This window comes from Micropterus salmoides, unplaced genomic scaffold, assembly GCF_014851395.1.
Source record: "Micropterus salmoides isolate LMB-PRFRI ecotype aquatic unplaced genomic scaffold, ASM1485139v1 Ms_hic_scaffold_19, whole genome shotgun sequence".
Taxonomy (NCBI): domain Eukaryota; kingdom Metazoa; phylum Chordata; class Actinopteri; order Centrarchiformes; family Centrarchidae; genus Micropterus; species Micropterus salmoides.
Window position 1 is genome coordinate 10,070,416 of NW_024041039.1, and position 21,254 is coordinate 10,091,669.

General features: G+C 39.2%; 2 protein-coding genes across 5 annotated transcripts in view; both read right to left on the reverse strand.

Moving 5' to 3' along the window:
• The window catches only part of dtnbb (dystrobrevin, beta b), a 40,526-nt gene extending 36,252 nt beyond the window's left edge, over window positions 1-4,274 (reverse strand). Inside the window, 4 exon segments of the mRNA XM_038729146.1 lie at window positions 105-185; window positions 450-517; window positions 1,287-1,333; window positions 3,728-4,274. Coding sequence (XP_038585074.1) covers window positions 105-185; window positions 450-516 — 148 coding nt within the window. The 5' untranslated portion in view covers window position 517; window positions 1,287-1,333; window positions 3,728-4,274.
• A 1,070-nt stretch (window positions 4,275-5,344) lies between these two features.
• asxl2 (ASXL transcriptional regulator 2) lies at window positions 5,345-21,221 on the reverse strand. Of its 4 annotated transcripts, none has more exons than XM_038729113.1 (13): window positions 20,937-21,221; window positions 19,571-19,653; window positions 19,363-19,365; window positions 18,365-18,473; window positions 17,795-17,936; window positions 16,238-16,356; window positions 14,306-14,426; window positions 13,905-13,964; window positions 12,606-12,766; window positions 12,161-12,257; window positions 11,928-12,033; window positions 10,307-11,036; window positions 5,345-9,837 (listed from the first exon to the last, which is right to left on the reverse strand). In XM_038729113.1, the coding sequence occupies exons 1-13, from the start codon at window positions 20,991-20,993 to the stop codon at window positions 7,981-7,983; spliced, it is 3,645 nt and encodes a 1,214-aa protein (XP_038585041.1). In that variant the 5' UTR covers window positions 20,994-21,221; the 3' UTR covers window positions 5,345-7,980. The 4 variants fall into 4 exon arrangements, with proteins under 4 accessions (XP_038585041.1, XP_038585042.1, XP_038585043.1 ...); XM_038729116.1 differs by lacking the exon at window positions 5,345-9,837 and adding an exon at window positions 11,645-11,661 and having other exon boundaries at window positions 10,909-11,036; XM_038729114.1 differs by lacking the exon at window positions 19,363-19,365.
• Window positions 21,222-21,254: the final 33 nt, after the last annotated feature.

Here is a 21,254-nt window from a genome sequence, read left to right on the forward strand (position 1 = left end):
GACAGACTGTGATCAATCAAAGTCTGTATTCATGCTGGAACAAAACGTTTCTATTGGCACAGTTAAAAAGAGAAGAAAATGTTTAAGAATCTACATGTTCTTACGATTGCATCTCTTTTGCACAAACCGGAGTTTGCAGGCAGTCCTGTAAGTCGACAGTCTGATTACATCGAAGTTTTGAGCTCCTGCAAAACAAAAACATGAAAGAAAGTCTCATCTGATCCCAGATTAATGCTATGCCAGTCCAGTTTAATGAAATAAATTCTTTAAACATCAGGCTCACTGAAAGTACATTTTAACACTATCACTGTCTTTGTGTGGGAGGAAGTACACTGTACGTGTGAGGCACCATGTATCTCCTGCGCAACTTCGAGCCAGTCAAAGAATTACACAAGCCGCTTCTGACTATGAATAGTGAAAAGACATTTCTCTCAGTCGACTCCACTCACTCATTTCCATGAAGAGCTGTCTCTTCTCCACCATGGCCTTGCCTCGTTTACTGCCTTCCTCGATCATTCTGTGGCACATCAAACAGCAGAGCATGCTTCCAGTTCAGACAACAGCATGTTAATAAATGTAGCACAGAGCTCTTTCCATTGTTTCCATTGTGTTCCAATATCCCAAATCAATCACATAACTTGCAATTGAGGTTGATTTGTATAAATATAATTAGTGCAATTGAAGAAAATATTTCAACTATAACTATAACATATATAATAATGATTGTGGGAAAACTAAATGATTACCTAAAGCTCATAAATTAACATAGTTGTAATGTAGAGAATATAATTCTTTGTGTGTGCGTTATTCTGCATTTCATCTGTTATGTGGTCAGGTAATATGCACATGAGAGCTCCCGAACACTGGTATATAAAAGGATACTGTGTGTTCTTTCATCTTTATTGTTTACCCAAGGACTGTATTAGTCATCTCTCCTGCTATTACCTTGTGAAAAGTAGAGATTATTTGGCTTTGGCTAGCTGTTTAACAGATAATAAAACCAGTTATACGGATGAAATCAACTGGTTTCTTTTGAGTGGTACGCCAAAAATGTAATTGATTTGGAAGACTCGGAAAAGCAGGCCTAATATGCTCTTAAACAGTAATATTACCCTGTGTTCTTATGCAATGAAGACATTTCAGTGGCATACATTTGTGGTAGGGGATGTACTGCAAATAGTACCATTTGTTTTAAGCCAATGATAGATACACTACATATTTTATCACATAAGATTTAACTTAAGTATTGTATATCTGATGTTATGAAGATTGTTAGAAGCATTTACCTGTTGCTGGCTGAATGTCAAACAAAGTGAAGCCTTGATTGTCGGCCCTGTGAAGAAAAGCCATATTGAAAGAGTTAGTGAGGGAGTCTTTAGACTTGATGTCGCCATTGGTATGAGATAAGCTATTATTCGCTGACAAAATGTATCTGACTTTTAAATAAGTAATTAACACCTCCCCTCTCTCCCTCCTTCGAGGACTTCATTAGCTCTCAACTTGTGCTTTTGTTTCCCCTTCCTCTCTTTCTGTAGAGATATTGGTAAGCTGGCTGGGGAACACTCCAGCGCCCGTGGTCTGTGCAAATGATAATTCTCCATGACATCCCGCTCAGCAGTGACTGCATCCTGTGGTCTAATGACACCAACTGAGCTGCAAAGGAACCACTTAATGATGATGGAGACTGAGCACATTACAGCTGGCCAATGAGTGAGAAGCGCTGGGTGCCCCAGAGAGCCTTGGGCCAGGGGACCAAGTGCCCCCAAACATGGGATGGGGGTGGGGGCTTCAGCTGACCAGCAGAGCGTGAGCAAAGAAGTGAAGGTTCTGCTACCTTCAGGAAGTCTAAAGACAGTGAGGATTTTTCAATTTTTTTGCTTTTCTTTTGCATCAAGCCTTATTTGAGAGACACACTTCTTCTCATGGTGATCTCTACTGTTATGACAGAGCTTCTTTCCAGTCACTAACCTCCTACTATGGCTTGTGATGAGTGGTTCATTTTTGCTGGTTATAGGCAAGGGTCTTTAAAGGGTCTTTAGTTGTATACAATTCAAGCATTATCTCATTTATTATTTAAAACAATAGGTATTATGATCAGTGTGTAATCAGTGAGTATTGATTATTTTCATAATTGAATAATGTACTAACATTTCTTAATTCATTAATTCATTAATTAAAGGTTTATTCAATGAAAAAATTTGCTTTTTGCGGTGTCTCAGATATGATAACTGAATGCATTTCTGTGGCATATATGTAAATTGAATATCTTTGGGTTTTGGACTGTTGATGGGACAAAACAAGACACCTGAAGACTTCACCTTGGTCTATAGGAAGTTATAATTTGTCACTATTATCTGATTATTATTATTATTATCTAAAATTCTTGTTAGTTGCACCCATTTTGAGAAGCTCAAACCAGAGAATGTTTGGCTGGTTTGCTTTGAAAATAAAAGAATGAATGAAATGATTCATCGTCTATCATAATATTTGTCAATGAAATGTTTCAGCTGTAATTACGATTACTGATCTCACTAACACCAGATACGGCTGCATTCTGAGACAGCAATAATCCACTTTGTGCTTAATGAAATAGCCATTTTAATACTCTGAAATAGTCTTATGGCTCTTTGTAGCACAGTGGGCATAGCATGACAATAACTCAGTCAGGATTAAGGGTTCACTTGGGCTACTTGAAAACACTTGGTCAGCCTAATTACACATTAAAAGGCTCCTATATGGGTAACACACACCGTAGATACTTTTTTAGGGATGATATTTCAGTGAAGATCTGTTGTGCTTTGGGGGAAAGCGTAGAAAAACATTTGCTATGCAGTGGGAAACCCAACAGACACATGTCAGCAAAATAACACAATGGCTCATTGTAAATATTCAGCCTATGAAGTTACTGCAGAAATTCATGAGTATGCAACTCAGGCTTTGCATTGGCAGGCAATGTTCAGAAAAATGAAAGCAGTGCATGACAGCCTATGGCCGTTTGATTACTCCATGTAAAATAAGGAAACAGAGACAAGTCCTTAATAATTCATGGACAAAATGTATTCACAGACCAGAGCACATTCAAAGGCACAGACCAGAATGAATGTGATTTTTAACCAATGTCATTCACTCATTTTCATAAAAGTAATCATAAGCTTGTACTAATTTCAATAGTCCTTTTTGACACAGTAAGACTGTGTAGTTACAATTATAGGCAGTAACGGTGCATTTTACTGTAACCGCACCTTCAGCTCCGAGGTAATGACAACATCCTTTGACGCGAGTCAACATAAGGACTCGGTTACTGCAGTACCTCCCTTCCGCTGATATCATTCACTTCTCGGTTTGTAGAACCCTCAATTCAGACAGTGAGCAATCCTGCAACACTTTAGATTCACTTCTGAAGCGACGACAGAGCACAAACGCAGCCATATTGCTGATTTAACTGCCTATTTACCTTATTTCCGCAATGGGAATGGTGTGTCGTGATGCCCATACAATTTGTGGATAAGAAACAATGGCAATCGTGCATCTCTTCAATTCGCACTGGTGTCTCAACAGCCGTGTGAGAGGCATAGCAGGGAACTGGCCTTTACCGGAGGAAAATCACGCAGGTTGCGTTTAGAGCATCACCATCATCATCGGCAGCAGCAGCATCAGATGGGGAGGATAAGTGGTCCAGGGTGAATAAGGAGGATTTTTCCTCCGTGATTCACAGCCTCACTCTCACCTTTGATGAATCCACGCTTGTCCGCCGACGTTACAGCTGTCCGAGCGATGAGAAACGGCTCGGACGACCCATCATCGTATTTCAAGATCCTCTCCCGTTTCATTCGACTTCAATCTTGGGAACCGCCGTTGTAGCCGCACACAGAAATGTACAAGCGCCCCGCTCCGCGCGGCATCATCAGCGACCCAGCGGCAGAGGACGGCAGAGCAGAGCGCAAGCAGGCACGGAGATGCCATGCGCGACCACCTACTATACTTTAAGCATGTGCGCACGCACGCTGGTTAAAGGCGCACTACTACTATTGCTACTTTTACTCTGATTTATGATCGCCAGCATAACAGAGTGGAAATGAAACAAGAACCCAAGATTAAATTTAATTTAAAGGGATACTCTAGTGATTTCGTATTGCACATTCACAATGTTGGGGGCTCAAAAGAGACGGATTTAAAAAACAGAATGAACAAAATCAAAGCAGCAGAGATATCTTGACTTTATGAGTCAACCTCAAACACCACTGGATCCTACATTTCCCATAATGCAATGCACCACCATCTGTTTTCTGCATTCTGTATTCCCATTCCCAGGCTTAAATGATCATCATCATCATCATCAGTTTTTGGTTTGTTTTTTTAAACACAAAGATATCATATTTTGTCCATCCGTTTGCCTTTTTAAATAATAATAATAATAATAGCCTACCCATGAGCCACAGGACCCCACTGCTATGGAGAATAAGGTAGTCTAAGGCCAAACCAGAGGGGAAGCTAATTCAAAATTCTTTGTCGTTGCATTACTTTAAGCTGCAGATCTTATTGCCAGTTTTCCCAACAGTGTGATCTTAGCTTCAACTCAATCATTAGCGTCACACCCAACACAAAACATTGGAAAAAATGAATGAGGGTTATACTTCCAGAATCAGTGTCACCAGGTCATAGATCATCAATGCCTCCTAAATGCCCACTTCTTACAGACTCCACAACTCCATTAATGCACTAGAAAACGCAGGCTTTCTGCTTTTAAATTTTAAAGTTTCACGCCTAATCCAAGACAATTTAGAACAGTCTGTTCTCATTCCCAGAGCGTCAAATAGCTGCGCTTTGTCACGTCTTTCAGCGTCTGGTTACCAATGCACATGGCTCCCTTTCGCGTTTCAGCACAATGAGGGAAGCCCTTTAGCGTCATTGTTCAACGCTTAAAGTACTACTATAAATAACAGAAAAGTCCAAGTAAGGAGGTGGTTGGGCTAGACGAGTAGGACAGTGTTCATTTCCCGTGTGAAACAAAAAGTCAACACTGATTGCTTTTAGTAATGTAGCATTACTTAACTTACATAATTTAAGTCAGAGTAAGTAACAATTATTTAAACTGAAACCACGATCTTTTACTAAACCTAAACAAGTACTTTCGGTGCCTACACCGTACCACCTTACCGACGTTTCACAACATTAACCGCGTTTTATTTTGAAAGTCTAACCAGATATTGCTTAGTTTTACTTGCTAACTTGTCAAGTTACCTACATGTACAAAACCAACCCTAAAGGGTACATAAACTGAACTTCAAGTGGCCTTTGCAACCCTCTGAGGTAAGCACCAATAAACTCACACACACACAATGCATTAGTTTTCCTTATTTATTCATAATAGTCTATTACTTTTGATAAAATACACTTTGTTTACAAGTGCTGATTACTATATTACATTCACCCGGAGTTTAAATGGAGACAAAATGACACAGACATGTTAAACAAATTCACCTAGTGATAAACATGACATTTTAAAATGGTAGGGATTGCCCAGGACAAATTCCCCCACAGTCAATTCTATATGAACTGCTCATCTGAATGCACAAACAGGTAACTTCAGTCACAGTGGGGACTGCTGCCTGACAATTGTTATTAACAAAGATTACAGCTGCCTTTTGAGTTGATTGAATGTTTTTTTTTTTTTGTAATTGTTTTGCAGTGCAATCCAGTCCCCAACTCTACAGGAGTAAATACAGCATCCTAACATCACATTCAACCAAATAAGACCAAAATATTTATGTTAGATAAATTAAATTTGTGATCTAATCAAATACTGGTACACCAGTTTTAGTGAAATGACTATGCTAACTTTGTGGATTTTAGCCCTAAAATATTAAAACCAATATTCCACAAGACACAAACCCCTCAATTTAATAACAAATACATCTAAAATGGACTTTGATTAATCCACTGACCTACAAATGGTGCTTTAACATTTTTAATCATATCTTTTTTTCATAAGGACACAAATGTAACATCTAAAACGGTACTCGTATTTGACAACACCTCTATGGAAAAATATAGACCAACGGATCCGTTGAAAAAACCTGGGCCATACAGAATATTAATACCTGGGCAATTTGAATTATAAAAACTCTTGTTATTCTCTGTACGGTGGCCTGTCCAGTCTAAACAAAATCATAGGTAGAAACAGATAGCCAATATATTATTATAGTAAATACCCTGTTGATTTTCAAAAACAATTAGCAAATAGATTTTTTATATTAAAATATATTAATTAAAATATATTACTTTGATTAACTAGTCAGACATTTAAAAAAAGTTCAGATTATTTTGTTTTCTTTAAGGTGACTTTGGCATATTACCTTGGAAATAATTGCTATAAAACAGGTCTACTTTGCACCTCCAGGAGATAATATAGTTGATGTGTCTTAATTTGCAATCAGCATGAGCACCCGAAAAACCTGCTGAGGTAACTCTTCACATTGGCCTTTTTGCATTTAAATATGTGGTGAAGTAAGCATTTATACTGTGTTAACTTCATCATAATGTAACTACAAAGTTGTAACAACACAGTGTTCACACAACAAGCTTGCTGGTTCATCCGTGCACATATATAAACATGATACAGTATTATTTTTGTGCTTACAATACTTCATACCACATTAAAATGGACAACTCTTTAAATTCATAATTCAATTCAAAGCCATTTTGAGGTGAAGCGTTACACTCGTCTGTTAATCGGTGTCATATTGTACCTCCAAATCAATTTGTAAAACTGAAGCATACTACGCTGAATCATTCTAAGATAAAGCATTTAGCGTTTTAGCATAACTTACTGTTCATCTCTATTTTCTTTCCACAGTAAAAATAATTATGTAATAAACAGCTGAATTTGCTCAAACTAGGTGTGCTGCACAAAATAAAATAAAATACATTTCTACATCTAGGCATATACCGTAAATGAGCAGATATTTACAGTGGAAAAAAAACAACTAAATTATCTTCATTTTCTCCCCTTGCCTTGAGTGTTTTTTTTACTGTTTGCCACTGCTGATCTATCTATACAGATATACAAGCATGAGAAAACCCACCACATGGGAGGCAATATCTACAAAATTTAGGTTTACACAGTAGGAAGTGACTCAATTTGCCAAAAGAAACATATAGGCATTTTTATACATAAATGATTCTTCTTTTCCCCTATATTTCGATGTAAGTGCTGATACAGTTACTACCATATATCAAGGTGGTTTTCAAGTGCTTCGCCCTGTAACTGTTAGTCAAAAAAACGATGTGATGTGCAATCCTCATGAGAAGTAGTATCATTCAAAATTCCTTTTATATTATCTTTCAAAAAGTATACATGCTCTTTCTAGTTCTTAAATCTGAGTGTGTTTAGTTATAAATGTACAGTTTTTATATAAAATAGTTGCTGTAAGTTGCACTTCCCCGCCATGCATGCGTAAATGCCAAATGGGAGGTACTCTACAACCAATGATTATCATTAGCGCCCTTTTTTTTGCCTTTAACCATAACTGATTAGGCCCAATAATAAAAAGTCAGTCTAAAACACAACAGTTATTATGTTCTACAAAAATAGCAACATTCATTTTTCCCTCCTTTTTTTTTTTTTTTTTTTTAAAAACTACACATATATATTTATATATTTAAAAAAATATATCACACTAATCCTAGTTGAGTGCAAACATTGCCAGATTTTATATTTGACTACTGATTTGATAGAAAACTGATTTCTACCAAAAAATCGCACAAAACAACTTTTAATAGATGTTGGTGAAACAGCAGACCATCCAGTGTAAATCCTTTCCCACAGCCACCACGTGCTGGTTGTTTTGTCGGGAGTATGGCAAATGTGCTTCCCCCCAGCATTGATTTTGTATTGATTCCAAATGACCTGCTTCTGCTTTGTGCCTTGCTTCAATACCAATCAAACCACAATATCTTCTAATTATTATTCATTTCATATCATCGCACAACTAAACATGACACACACAGTTTCGAGGGGCCGATGCAGTCATCATGGCAAAAGGCGCCACATCCTTTGCACATGATCATTGCCTTCAGTCGGCAGTAGCATTTAGACTGGACGTCCTCCATGTTGGAGCCCTCGATGAACGACTGTTCAGGTGAGGGCTCGCGCTGGATGCTGTGGTCTAACGAGTGACCAGCAGGTATGGTGGTGACGGTCACCGAGAAAGACATGACGCTCCCGTGGACGCCGCCACCCTCAGCCTCTGTTGAAGCTGTGGAAGAGCCGGTGCCCACAGTGCTGTGGTTCAACGTGTGAGGTACAGACATGCTGATAGTGCCACCGTAGCACGATGCCACGGGTTCCTGATTATCGAGCGTTCTCTGGGTTTGAAAGGCAGACGGCCGCTGGTGACTGGGGTCCACTTGCGTAAGATATGGCTCGGAGTTTCCTTGATTACTATTGCAGAGTTCGAGGTGCTTTCGGTGTGACTGAAAAAAAGGATTGGTGTCTTTGGCTGTCGCACTGGTGCTTTTGTTGAAGGTGCCAGCTGCACTATCGTCTGATCCAGGCTCAGTCTTTACATTGGTGCAATGCTGAATGCTGCATGCTTCATTAGACTTGGTTATTGAGTATCCCTGCTGCTCTATTTTAACCCCAGAAACAAGAGAGAAAACCTTCCCAGCTGGTTCTTCATCCTTTGCCGCATCCTCTCCTTCTGTGCTTTCCCTTTTTAAACTGGACACAGTTGTGTTTGGGATGGCAGACTGCAGCAGTCTCTTGCTCTCTGGTCCTCGGCCGTATGTGGACACATTGAGCAGGTAATGCCCCGTCATGGCAGGCCTGGGCATCCTCTTACGACCCAGAAATCCTACTGAAATCCTGGATTGGTCCTGATGCCCTTCTGCATGCATCAGCTGATGGACTTTGTACTGATGGTGCTGAGGCCCCACACCACCATGAGACTGGCCCTGCTGGCCTTTCCTCTGCATTAGAGCCTGTAGGATCTGCTCCTGAGTCTCCTTATCAGGAAGTTCCTTGTGATGTCTTGTGTATTCTGAGAAAACTCCTGCTCGCCCTGCTGTATTGAACTGGTGGGACATCTGCTTATCAGCCCTGTGCTCAGCAGAGTGGGATGTCTTCCCCTTACTACCAGAGGATATGTTTGACATCTTTACTTCCACCTTGGATAGCGGTTTTGGGAGGATCTGCTCCAACGGAACCTCTTTTCCCTGCAGAAGCTGAGTGACCAGCGGGTTGTTTGCAGGGATACAGGAGCTGGCTCTGGTTGATGATCCAGCTGGTGATGGGTTTTCCTGTCCCTTCAGAGGATGCACAGATGAAGGAGTGGGAAGCGTAGATGTGTCTGAACTCTTTTGAACGCTATGGGGTCCTGCACTGAGAGTATCCGCAGGATGAGCTTTGTGTTTTTCATCAGTTATGCTTGAATAAAATGTTTGAGATCGGTTTGGGCTTAGCTGACCAAAAGTTTCCAGTGGGTGAGAAGGAGGTGTGCTGGTCTGACTGCTGCTGCTGCTGCTGCTGCTGCTGTCCCAGCTGGAGGCTGGTAACTTGGTTGATGCCAGTGGGGATGTTGGGCTTGGGCTAGGCGATGGCTGTGTCTGCTCATCATTGCCTCCCCCTGGACCTGGGCCTGGCACCGCTCCCTTTGATGCAGATGATACTGCGGCAGCCGCTGCCCGCTGCGCTCGGGCAAGCTGAGCTTTGGCTTTGATGTCAGCCAAAGTGCGAGCACCAGTGCGGCCCGGGCTGCTAAGTGGGGCTGAGAGGGGAGTTCTGGGTGACCCTTGACTAGGTGACACAGGAACAGGAAGAATTCGGTACACTGGGATCTGCGAAGTGAAATTAATTGATGTTAATGAATTTCAGCATATAAATATAGAAAATGAAAAACATCCATAATATAAATTAAACTAAGAGACCTCCACAACAGAGCTAATTCTATGTCATGTTATTGCCTCCTCACAGCTACAAACAAAACCCTGCTGAAAGTAGCTAATTTAGGCATTTACTGGGGAAGCTAAGGCTGTTCGGAACATAACTAAGCATAAAGATCACCAGCAGAGAAATTTCTATGGACATTTTAATCATTTTTCTATCACACATTTTTGCTGTAACTCTGGGTTGCCATTGGAATCCACTCTAACTGCTGTGAAACCAAGCTAACTACAGCTGCCACCCTCTGCAAATAAGCAGACTACAAACTTTTCAGACCACCTTTCAAGCCTACAAATGGTGAGTTTTGATACTCAAACGAAAGGTAGATCAGAGGAGTCTTTGAGTTCGCAAAAATTTCTCTACCTTGAGTGGTGGAACCCTCTGATTTGTTGTTTGAGTCGGTGTAGGAGGACTGGATGTGGATGATGCTGGAGGAGATATGGAGGTGACTGAAGACACAGAGGAAAGTGAGGACATACGGGACCTTTTCTCCGGTGTCAATTCAACCTCCATCTCACTGAGAGATTTCCTTTTCAGCAGCTCTGAGGGACCACTGGGCTCAGAGATGACCTCTTCGCTCTCCTCAGCAGGCTTAACCACAGACGCCAGCTGATCCTCTTTTAACTCTGAACTTGCCTTTGGTGCATGGCTCTTCTTCACAGGCGACTGGGAGAGTTCCATTTTCTCCTCCTTCGCTTCCTCTTTATGCCCCTTTTCGGGCGGTGTCTCTACCACAGCCCTTTCAGTCTGTCTCTCAACCTCAGGTGTTGTCACTGCAGGCGTTGGTCCAGACTGTGCTGTTGTGTTCAACTTACGATCCTCAGCATACTGTGAACGGCGCGTCTTCATGGGCTCTGTAGCAAAGAATGGCTCTTTTGGAACAGGCTGTGCCTTCAGAGGCTCCTGTGTTGGCTTCATGTTTTCCACAGCGGTAGTAGCAGCATCCGTCTGGCTGCTGTCCTTGGTGCCCTTGGGATCCTCCGATGCTTGAGCAGCAGGTCCTGTCTGATGACGGGGGGACTGGGGTCTGGCAGGCTCCTGATTCAGATCAGCCTTTGTCAGCTCTTTGGATTCTTCAAAGCTGAGCCCAGAACTATACAGATAGAAAGAAGAGGTGGTGGAAAGACAGACAAAGAAATAAATTTCAGAAATCGAGTGTTTTCTTTGTTAAAATGAACATATATGATATTTTATATATACAGTACATATGTATATGTTTGTGTGTGTGTGTGTGTATATAAAACACTGACCTAATAAAAAGTAATTGTTAGGAATACACACAAAGTTGGGCTTTGAGCATGACAATGACTCGCAACATACTAAAAACAATTAATTTACTCGCAAGTATTGTTTTATACATGACAGAAAAAAACCCACTACTAGTTATTTTTCACATTAAAAAAATATTTCTCAGATTCCCTACCCTGTGTTGAATTTGAAATACCAAGCTGATATAAATTTACAACAAGTGTTTTGATTTTGCACTTGAGCGATGAGATATGGCGAGTATGACACTTCATATCATCCATTCAGTTTTTTGCAAGTTGAGCAGCTAAGAGGTTGATTCAATTTGACTTAGCCTTGTCTTGAAGCAATATGATGTTGTTGGATACAAAGCAATTCAATGAAATGTGATAAACAGTGTATTACATTGTAATTCTACTAAAAATACAGTCATGTGTTTCCAAGAAAAAATCTTACCATGTATTCATCTACTCCTGTGTGAGAGGGAGATGAGGATGGTGTTAAGATCCTATTTGGAATCTCATTCAACTTTTATTATATTTAATAATCCTTTCAAAAGACGCCACAGTTTAATAACAATGCATTTCTGAAATTAGATATTCAGTGTTGTTAATGACGTTTAGAAAAAAAATAGGTAGATGGATCTTCTTTTGAAAAAAATTAAACACTCCCTCAAAGCTGGGTCGGATAAGTTCATCAAAAAATAATACAAATCTTCCAACATAAAAGGAGAACCTACTTTTCACCATAATAGTTTTCAAAGAAGGCCTCCTTCCAGTGCTCAACTTTCTTTTCCTTCTCAATTTCTTGTCTCATCCGTAGCTGCAACTCAGGAGTGAATTCCCCTGTAAAGGAAACAGTTAAATAATTTTAAAAGTTACATTATATTTGTAGCCACACTGAATCTTGGTTATTTTAACGTTGAATGTGAACTGAATGCTGTTATTATCAGTTGGAAACAGTTGCACTGACCCTCAGCCAGCCTCTCCTTCCAAGACTGTGCTGCTGATGTGAAGAACTCATTGTTTAAGGCAGAACTAGTGACCTTGAGAAGGCCGTCCATGCAAGCCTGGGGAGAGGAGGCACAATGTTATCACGAACATCATCAGAATCACCATCGCTGCATCAGTAAATCAAATCATGCTTCCCATATGTGATGTGTAGTTAAATATGTAGAATCAGTGAACATGAATGAACGTGGTAGAGAAGTAAGCTGTGTGTAAAATGTATATCCCTGTGCAGAGATGTTTTCTGCACTTTTAAAATATTTCCAAACAATTTTGTGAGATAGTTTAATACATTAGATGACAATTTACAGGAAATATGAAAATTTACATTGCAATAACATTAGATTGTCTTCATGAAGTGCTAGATAATGCAACAGAAGCATAAAAAGTATGAATAATCTTAGAGCCACCTGCCGGTCAACTTCAGGCAGAAGTCTGAGCAGCCTCTGTTGGCAGTCAGGGGGCAGGACAGAGAAGGTGTGCTTGTTGATGATCGCCCGCAGGTTGGTGTTAACCAAAATGGAGTCTGGTGTTTCCACATCTATTTTACACTTGGTACGTTTCAGTTGCCCTGCAACACAAAACAGGAAACAGATGTAAGTCAGACAACACAGAAACATGTCGATTTTGCCACTGACGTCTTGAGTAATTTATTCTCATGTGAAGTCATATAAATTAATTTTGTTTCACTTGCTCCTCGACTTCTTGAAATAATGCCCAAGCAAGAGGGCAGATCTAAGTTTTAATATATACGGTTGGTGTTGTTCCTCATTTTCTTATTTTCAATAAATCCCATGAAAAGACACTACACTACAATGCATATGCCAGTTTCTTAATACTTTCTGACTTCCCTATCCTGTCTATGGCGCAAAGCCCCAAGCACGTTGATTTCTACTGAAGACATAAACCTATAAAAACATAGATATATAGTTTCATTTAGAAAAAGGCTAAATAATGTTCTAAAACAGCTTGGCACTAGTTTTTAGTAAGTGCTACCCAAACATAAGTAAATAGTGCATTGGTTGCGACTATTGCAAGCTGGGGATTAAGTTTTTGGTGCACTGCAGAACAAGTGAGTATTTATGGCACCAGGACAGTGTAGCTGAGACTTACTCAAAATAAACTATAGTGTCTGTGTCAACATGTCATCCAGTGCAACCATGTGGTTTGAATAGACAACAATGGAGGTCTATGACAAATAGGAATATGCTATATTCAATTTATTTATTTATATAGCCTAGCAGCAATTCACAACAGAAACTATCTCACTGCACTTTTCATATAGAGCAGGTCTAGAGCATACTCTTTGTAATATTATTTGCAGAGACCCCACAATTCCCACCATGAGCAAGCACTTGGCTATAATGGCAAGGAAAAACAGGTAGAAGAAACCTTGAGCAGAACCTAGACTCAGGCTAGACCCAGGCCTAACTATAAGCTTTATCAAAGAGGAAAGTCTTAAGCCTACTCTTCATTGTAAAGATGGTGTCTACCTCCTGAACCCAAACTGGGACCTGATTCCACAAGACCCTATACTAGGCTTTGACAACACAGACAATTCTTATAGAAGAACCAACAGGACCAATTCATTGTTGGTTTTGGTCTTTTAATGGGATTTGTTGACACTAAGAAAAATACAGAACATCACCAGCCCTTCCCTTTAAGATTTCCAAACCACTCAATTAAATTAAAGCATATGTCTGACTTACCTGCACTAAGGCGGCCTGACCTCTGGGATACCTTCCTGGGGACGACTGGGTGGCATAAGTCTGTTTAGGCAGAGGGAAAAGAGCGAAAAGAAAAGCTCTCAAAAATTTTCCACATTGATGCTGCCAATTATGTGAGTCATGTTTGAAAGGCGTAATACAATGCGTTTTGTTGTCTAGTTAGGAAAACCTGTAATAACAGGACAATACCCAAGATCTGCATCAATATCAGTCATTTATCTTCAAAACTGTGTGTATTATGATGCAGTGAACATCAGCAAAATATCCACACTGACTGAATATCATACCTCATTTCTGTGAGCTGGAGCTCTGTTGTCCAACCCAGTGTGCAACTATGAATTCCATTTTATATTGTATTTGACATTTTAATAGCAGCCACCTACCAGTCGTTGTAGTAATGGTGTCAGCCATATCTTTGATGGTTTTCAGAAGTAGTCTGGGACTAGAGCTGGCTGGCATTCCCCCCTGTCTGCGCTGGTTTCTCTGTTGCTGCTGCTTCAAGGCCTGAAAGCGAGCAAAATAAAGAACAAATAGCCAGCAGTATGAAAAAAAGAGAGTGTGAATGTGTGTAACCCTCTGTTTCCCTGCAACTACTCCCCCAGGGCCTCTTGCCTGGTTAAATAACAGCTAAATAACAGTGCAGCAATGAAACATAGGTTGCATAACACAAGCATAAATCATCTCTATGTTGTAAATGTGTCAAGAAGTCTGATCACCTAACAAGCACAATGTCAACAGCTTAAAGAAGCAATCTAGGACAGTCCACTGAGTCTGTTTCTTTTGTTTTAGCTTAACGAAATAGAAAATACACAATAGATCTCACCAGCAATAATATTTTAGCCAAATCACCATCTTCTAGTGTAGCCCAATAAATGAATACAAATTGGTCTTACACAGCTGAAGACTCTACACCAGCACAGATGGAGTGAATTACAATCTGTGCAATCAAGTGAAATCTAATTAAATAGAACACAAAAGGCACAACACAGCCAATAAGAAAAAAGCTGAACGGGTGGATTATGAGAACATTAATACTTTAAAACCAGCTATAGGCATTTTTCCCTGTAGCCTCATTGTCTTGAAATAATCAGCACAAGATGTTAAACAGACAGGGAATGGAAGGATATTTGGCGCCTGCTTAAAAACTAACATGGGTTACGTACATGTTTACTGAAACTGTTTCAGCGTGAAGTAGTGAAAACTGCAGGATTAAAAATCTAAATATGTCATGTACAATAATAACCTCAGTTGTTGAGTGACAACTGACTCAGATTCAGATCAGTACAGTTTTTCTTTATTTAAGAATAAGGGTCTCCTGTAACATCTTGGTATATCAATGCAAAAGAAACAACATTAAAACATTCGTTTTCAAATCCTTTTCTTAAGTAAATGTACTAATACCTCACTGTAAAAAAACTCTGTTACAAGAAATGTATTGCATTAAAAATGAACTTAAGTAAAAGTATGTGAGTATAATCAGGAAAATGTACTTAAAGTATTAAAAGGACTCAAAGCAGAAAGAAAAATGTCTCCTGTGACTGTTTTACTATTATTTATTATATCATTAGATTATCATTACTCATGCATTAATGTAGTTGGTTGAGGTTGAACTATTTTGTATCAGACTGCAATTAATTTTTTCCTTATGGATTAATCCACAGATTATTTTCTCTATTAATCGATAGTAATAATTTTGAAAATAGTGAGAAATGTTGTCACAATCGCCCATAGCGACGCCTTCACAATGCTTAGTTTGTCTAAACCTCAAAATGATTAAAAACACATTAAAATAACCAAAAGGAAAGGCAGCAAATCTTCTCATTTGTGAAGCTGGGACCATGAAATGTTTTTACATAAAGAATGACTTAAACGATTACCAAAATAGTTGCTAAATAAACTTCAGTTAACCAATGTACTATATGTACTTGTATAAAGTGTTGAGTAATTTAGTTTATAACAAAACATCATATTTTTTCTCTCTTCATAACTCTTCATATGTTTTGGGTGTAAAAATCACACTTTGTAAAGTAACTAGTAACTGATGCTGTCAGATAAATGTATTTCCTTCTGAGATGTAGTGGGGTAGAAATTGGCATGAAAAGAAAATACTCAAGTTAAGTACAAATACCTCTAATTTGTATTTAAGTACAGTACTTGAGTAAATGTATTTAGTTAGTTTAAATGAGTGTATGTGAGTATGAGGATGTGGCAGGAACTCATGTAACATCTAAGGCATATGTTTGCACAATATAGCATTTACATCACTAAGTAGCTGTTATTAACACAATAAACAATAAAAAAGAACCCATCAGTACCTGTTTCAAAGCTTTCTTGCTGTGTTTCTGCGAGGGAGAGATTAGTTTACTTGTGGGAACAGAAGGCGACGAGCATCGAGGCTGCGGAGAGGACGGCTGTGACTGCAGCTTGGAGGGAACTACCAAATACAAAAGCGCAAAACAGATGTTAGTAATACACTTCCTGAGGTTGCTGTACAGACTTTATCACATCATGCTTTTGTTTTGATGAAACTGAAACCAATACTGTGCACAAAGAAGCAGATTGTATTACCTTGCTAAAATATCACCTTACTAAAAAAGGGCTGAACATTTCAATAAGAAGATTGTTCTCAAAAACCTCTCTGCTGTCTGTTTCTGATGAAACCTTTTCTACATACCGTAGCAGTTCCACTTGTTTCATTTTCGATGCCACTTAATTTGCATTTAACTTTGCGGTTTTTGCATTGATTAGTTCAAAAATAAAACAATATCGGAGCCCTCCCACTCAGATCTAAACCAAGGTTATATGCTTGGCATTTTCCAACTTGAACATAATGAGGAAGTGGTCACGGGTCATGCAGAGAAAATACAGTTTCCTGTTTTAACAGTCACTTAAAATATTCAAGTGGCAGAGAGAAATACCAAGAGTCAGTGAGAGCACGGCCTGAGGAAAACAAAATAATTGGTACTTGAAGAAACGCTCATAAGTTCCTCTGCAATCAGGCACAATCAAGGTGTGCAATTCACAATAAAGCAATGATTTGACACACACGCACAAGAGAGCAAAAACCGCTATGGTGTGACCGTCATGTACAGCCCTGCAGCTTCTCTGTTAATGGAAGACGTCATTGTTTGAAGATAAAACTCACCTTTTGCTATCATCATGTTTGATGCTCAATGTAATCCAGAAACTATTTTGTGATGAGATGTTGTAACTGTAGCCACTTTCCTCTAACTCTAACTCTAACTTGCCTCGTCTGCCGCTACTTCAACTGGTTTCCTGTGTTTCCGCGATGATTTTTGACAAACGGCTGAGAAGGGGCGTTAACTGTCATAGTCATAACTGAGCTAGGTAACCACCCAGCAAAAATCAGCTAATGAGCAGAACTACGGTCCTTACTTATTACTTTCTGTTGAGGCTACTGTTGATGGAGAACGGCCTATCTTTATTTTCAATTGACTCCACCTAATGATTGTTGAACAGCAGTGACAATTATGCAACAACAAAGAAGCCCTTACTCTTTAATAATAACAGCGCTTGCAAATGAAGCTGATGTAAACTATTGTCACTGTATTTTAGTGGTATCAGTTAGCTTGCAAAATTAGTCTACCGTTGGGTACCTCTAGCTATAAAATAGTGGTGACATGTTTTAATTTCTTACAATTGTTTTAATTAAATAATGTGGTTTAGTTTATTTTAACATCTGCATTACATATTTGTGTAATCAAGCTATTATGAATGTTGATTGGTGATTCTTAAATGACCTAAATAAGCTTTAGGAGATGATGGTCTGTACACACCATTTAAAGAAGTGACTTCAGGGATGCAGTGACGTGCAAACTATTAGTAATGATCCTGTATGCAGTGCACAGTACCTCTTCGCATCCACCTTCCCCTCCTGCCCTCCTGAGTGATGGCACTGCTGCTGTTTTCTGTACTTTGGGAGTCAGAAAGATTGTCACTGCTCTCCTCAGATTCCTCCTCAGATAGCTCCTTCGCCACATCGGAGATGTCCTTCTGCATAAGTACATAGAGTATATTACCTTTATGTTATATAGATACAGAAAAAGAAGAGCCCAGACATTCAGAAACAGCTTGTGGGGTACACACTCACACTACAGTCAGAATTCAACCAAAGCATTCATAATTATAAACACATGTCATGATACTAACCAAGATTTATGTTTTAAACTGTATCCCACTCTCCCTTAAACACCAGTCACATTCTGAAATCTACAGCATAACCCAATGTATTTTTTTTATTTCATTAATTAATAAAAATTCCATCTAAAACAATACATTATTGGCTAAGATAACCATGTATATTAGATTGTATTCCGCATGGAATAATGGAATTACATTTAAATACTCATATCGGTTGACCGTTAATTCACAAATTATGAACTTGCAGGACACAGCAGTCAAAACAGCTTTGTCTAACTAACCTTTAATGTGTAGACCCCCATTCTGCCTGGAACTTTGTAGAAGATCCCCTCCTCACCACGAGAGTTTGTGTGCAGCATTGCATTCAGACATGCCAGCGGTGAAGTTCCACTACATCGTGAGAGAAAAGGGCAAATTACATATTGGTTCCCTAAAAAAAATCAGGAAGCTGGGAGAAACACGCAACAAGGGCAAAAGGCTGGTCTGATATCTGGGGAGAAATAGCTATCATGCATCAACAGTTGAGGTCAGATTCACAGCAGTCTAGCTGTAAGGCAATTTACTGAATATTTTACACAGAATAAATTGCATAAAACTGGTTAATCATCATAAGAGACTGATATTCTTTATTAAACTGGTCTGACATAACTATGTCGCTGCACAAAAATCTGTTCTAGTTAAGTCAAACAGCTTCAGAACTAACTTGAGTTAATCAAGAGTGCACAATAATGCCTCAGCAGTCATGCAAGAGATTTATCCAGAGTTACACAGTGAAGCAAAAATTCAGTTTTAGTCAACTTACATATGTGTTACTTTATAGTGTAATACATACAGTATATTACTTAAAAGTACATTAAGCAAAAAGCTTAGAAATAAAATGCACTGAGATGGAGAAAAAAAAGCAACATCTGTCATTCATTTAGATCACTGGGCTAGTTGGGCTAACATCTGCCATACAATTTATGTCATTAAATTTACACTCTGGATAATGTCATGTAGCTGTCTGTGTTAAACTTCAAAGTACAAACATTGGCATCAGCATCCATGCTTTATTTTGTTTGAACGTCGAGTATATTTACCATACTGGAAAACAAAATTATGTTTTTATGCAACAGGTTGGCTCTATAAGCACGTCAAATATATGAGCGTGAGAACTGTGTCTTTATGCAACTGAACCTAGGACATGTTATTGTTAATAACATGCAAAAGGTAAAACCAAACAAAGGGGCATTGCAGTGAGTTTGTTAAGATAAGGGTCGGGGGACTAGCCTTTTCTTACCTTCTGGATGAGAACAGTGACAATGAAACAAAAAGAAATGAAACAATTATTAATTAAGTAAAACACTATGTGAACAAGAAACAGGAAAGTACATGATATGAGCAATCAATAACAGAGGGTAGAAACTGTAGCTCTCTCTCTCATGAAAATGTCTCCTGTCTGAAGGGCATTTGCTGTAGTAAAGCTGCAATGCCAGGGAACTATTTACCTTATTTCCTTAAGCCTTTCTCTTTGGATCACCTGCAAGATCTCTTTATGGCTCATAGGCGTATTGGGGTATTTCTCCAAAACCTAAAACAATAAAACATCTTTATCAACAAAAAAACACTGTGATACCATTGTACAGTTGAGTGATTCAAGTGAGAGTGGTTGTCATAAAACATGATGTGGTCTCCACTTCCTCTGAAGCCTGAGATTTCACAAACTGACGCTTCACATGCCTTGATTGTGTAGCCACAGTACAGAATACGACGCTCAGAGTAATCAAGTCCACAAACATTGTGGCTTTTTGTTATGATCTACATCTCATTCTGATAATAAATAACAAATGGTTAACGTTACCTACTAAGTTACAGTTTTTTACATTTGGCATATGTTGTGACATGGACAGGGAATGCAGCATGATCGCAAACACGTTCATAAAACGTTGATATTAGCTAGCTGCAAAACATGTCAACACAACCCCTCACACACTTTCACAGAATAATAAAACATCTCGTTGAACAAACAACGTTGCTTTATTTTGTTCCCACCTTCTATATTTTTGTGACATATGTTGAGCATCTCAGTAGAACAGGACTTTATTGGTGTTTAGAAACTAACACGTTATTACAATTTATTATTTTTGGAATTAGCTACGTTTACTAACTAGTTGCTATAAATTACCCATTGAAGCTAATGCATCACTGGACAGTGGATGTCCACACAAGCAATAACGTTGCGCTTTAATTATTAAATAGTTTTGATATTCTGTAGGCATTAGCATGCTACGCTAGACAGCTAGCTACAATGCTAACAACATTCGTTACTGTACTCTGATGGTATCTCGCCACACGTTGGCATGCAATACATTAATTTCATTATCTATTATGCAGTTACGGTAACGTACGGGGGATTAGTTTAATACCAACACTGCACGTTTTAATGCGTTTTATTTAACGTTACAAGCGATATCAAACAAACTTGTTGACGAACTGAGTTGCGTTAGCAGAAGCTAGCATGCTAACCTGGTTAGCGGGCAACACTGACGTGATTACTTCATGTTACTTTATTCGACTTCAAATCGTGACAGACAGGTCACCCGTACAGTCAAGACACAACACACCGAAGGGTTGGGGAAAGATGCTTGGGTGCACACCGCTGCCATTCGTTTCGCTGCGTTCATGATCAACGCTGACAGTTAGGCAAAGCTACACAGCTAGTGACAATCATCGGTCTCCCGTCAAAACAGGCCTTGCGCGGTGTACGCAACATTTCGTCTTCACCAGCGGGTCATGAACTCATAAACAGTTGTACAAGTGGGAGCGTTCAAGGAAAACAACCACAACAAACGGCAGAGAAAACACGTAGAATACCGTTTTAGCGGCTTCTGCCCACGTCCTCCCCTTCTTTTTCTTCTGTCTCTCCCTCATTGTTGATGTCTTGAAGCAGAGTAGTGCTGAACGTGTCTGTTTCAGTTGAAATGTTGCTTTAGTTACCGCGTAAGATCCACTCCGTCTGCCATGTTGGACTTACTGTAAAGAGTCATGTGACTCCGAAGGAAACGTCATCTTACTGTATATAGCTGTCATTTCAAAGTCTGCAAGTTTCCCACATATTTATTTAGCTGTCAACTGCAATTATAACCAGGATCCCAGGAATACCGCAACATAGCTCTTGGGGGAAAAAACAGC

Bases quoted from the DNA above. Each gene is read 5' to 3' on its own strand.
- asxl2 (XM_038729113.1), bottom strand. From the start codon at position 20,993: ATGAGGGAGAGACAGAAGAAAAAGAAGGGGAGGACGTGGGCAGAAGCC. The intron at 19,654-20,936 runs GTATTCTACGTG...TTATTGTTTTAG, and splicing joins GGGCAGAAGCCGCTAAAACG to GTTTTGGAGAAATACCCCAA. The intron at 17,937-18,364 runs GTTAGTTAGACA...GTACTTATGCAG, and splicing joins TGGGGGTCTACACATTAAAG to AAGGACATCTCCGATGTGGC.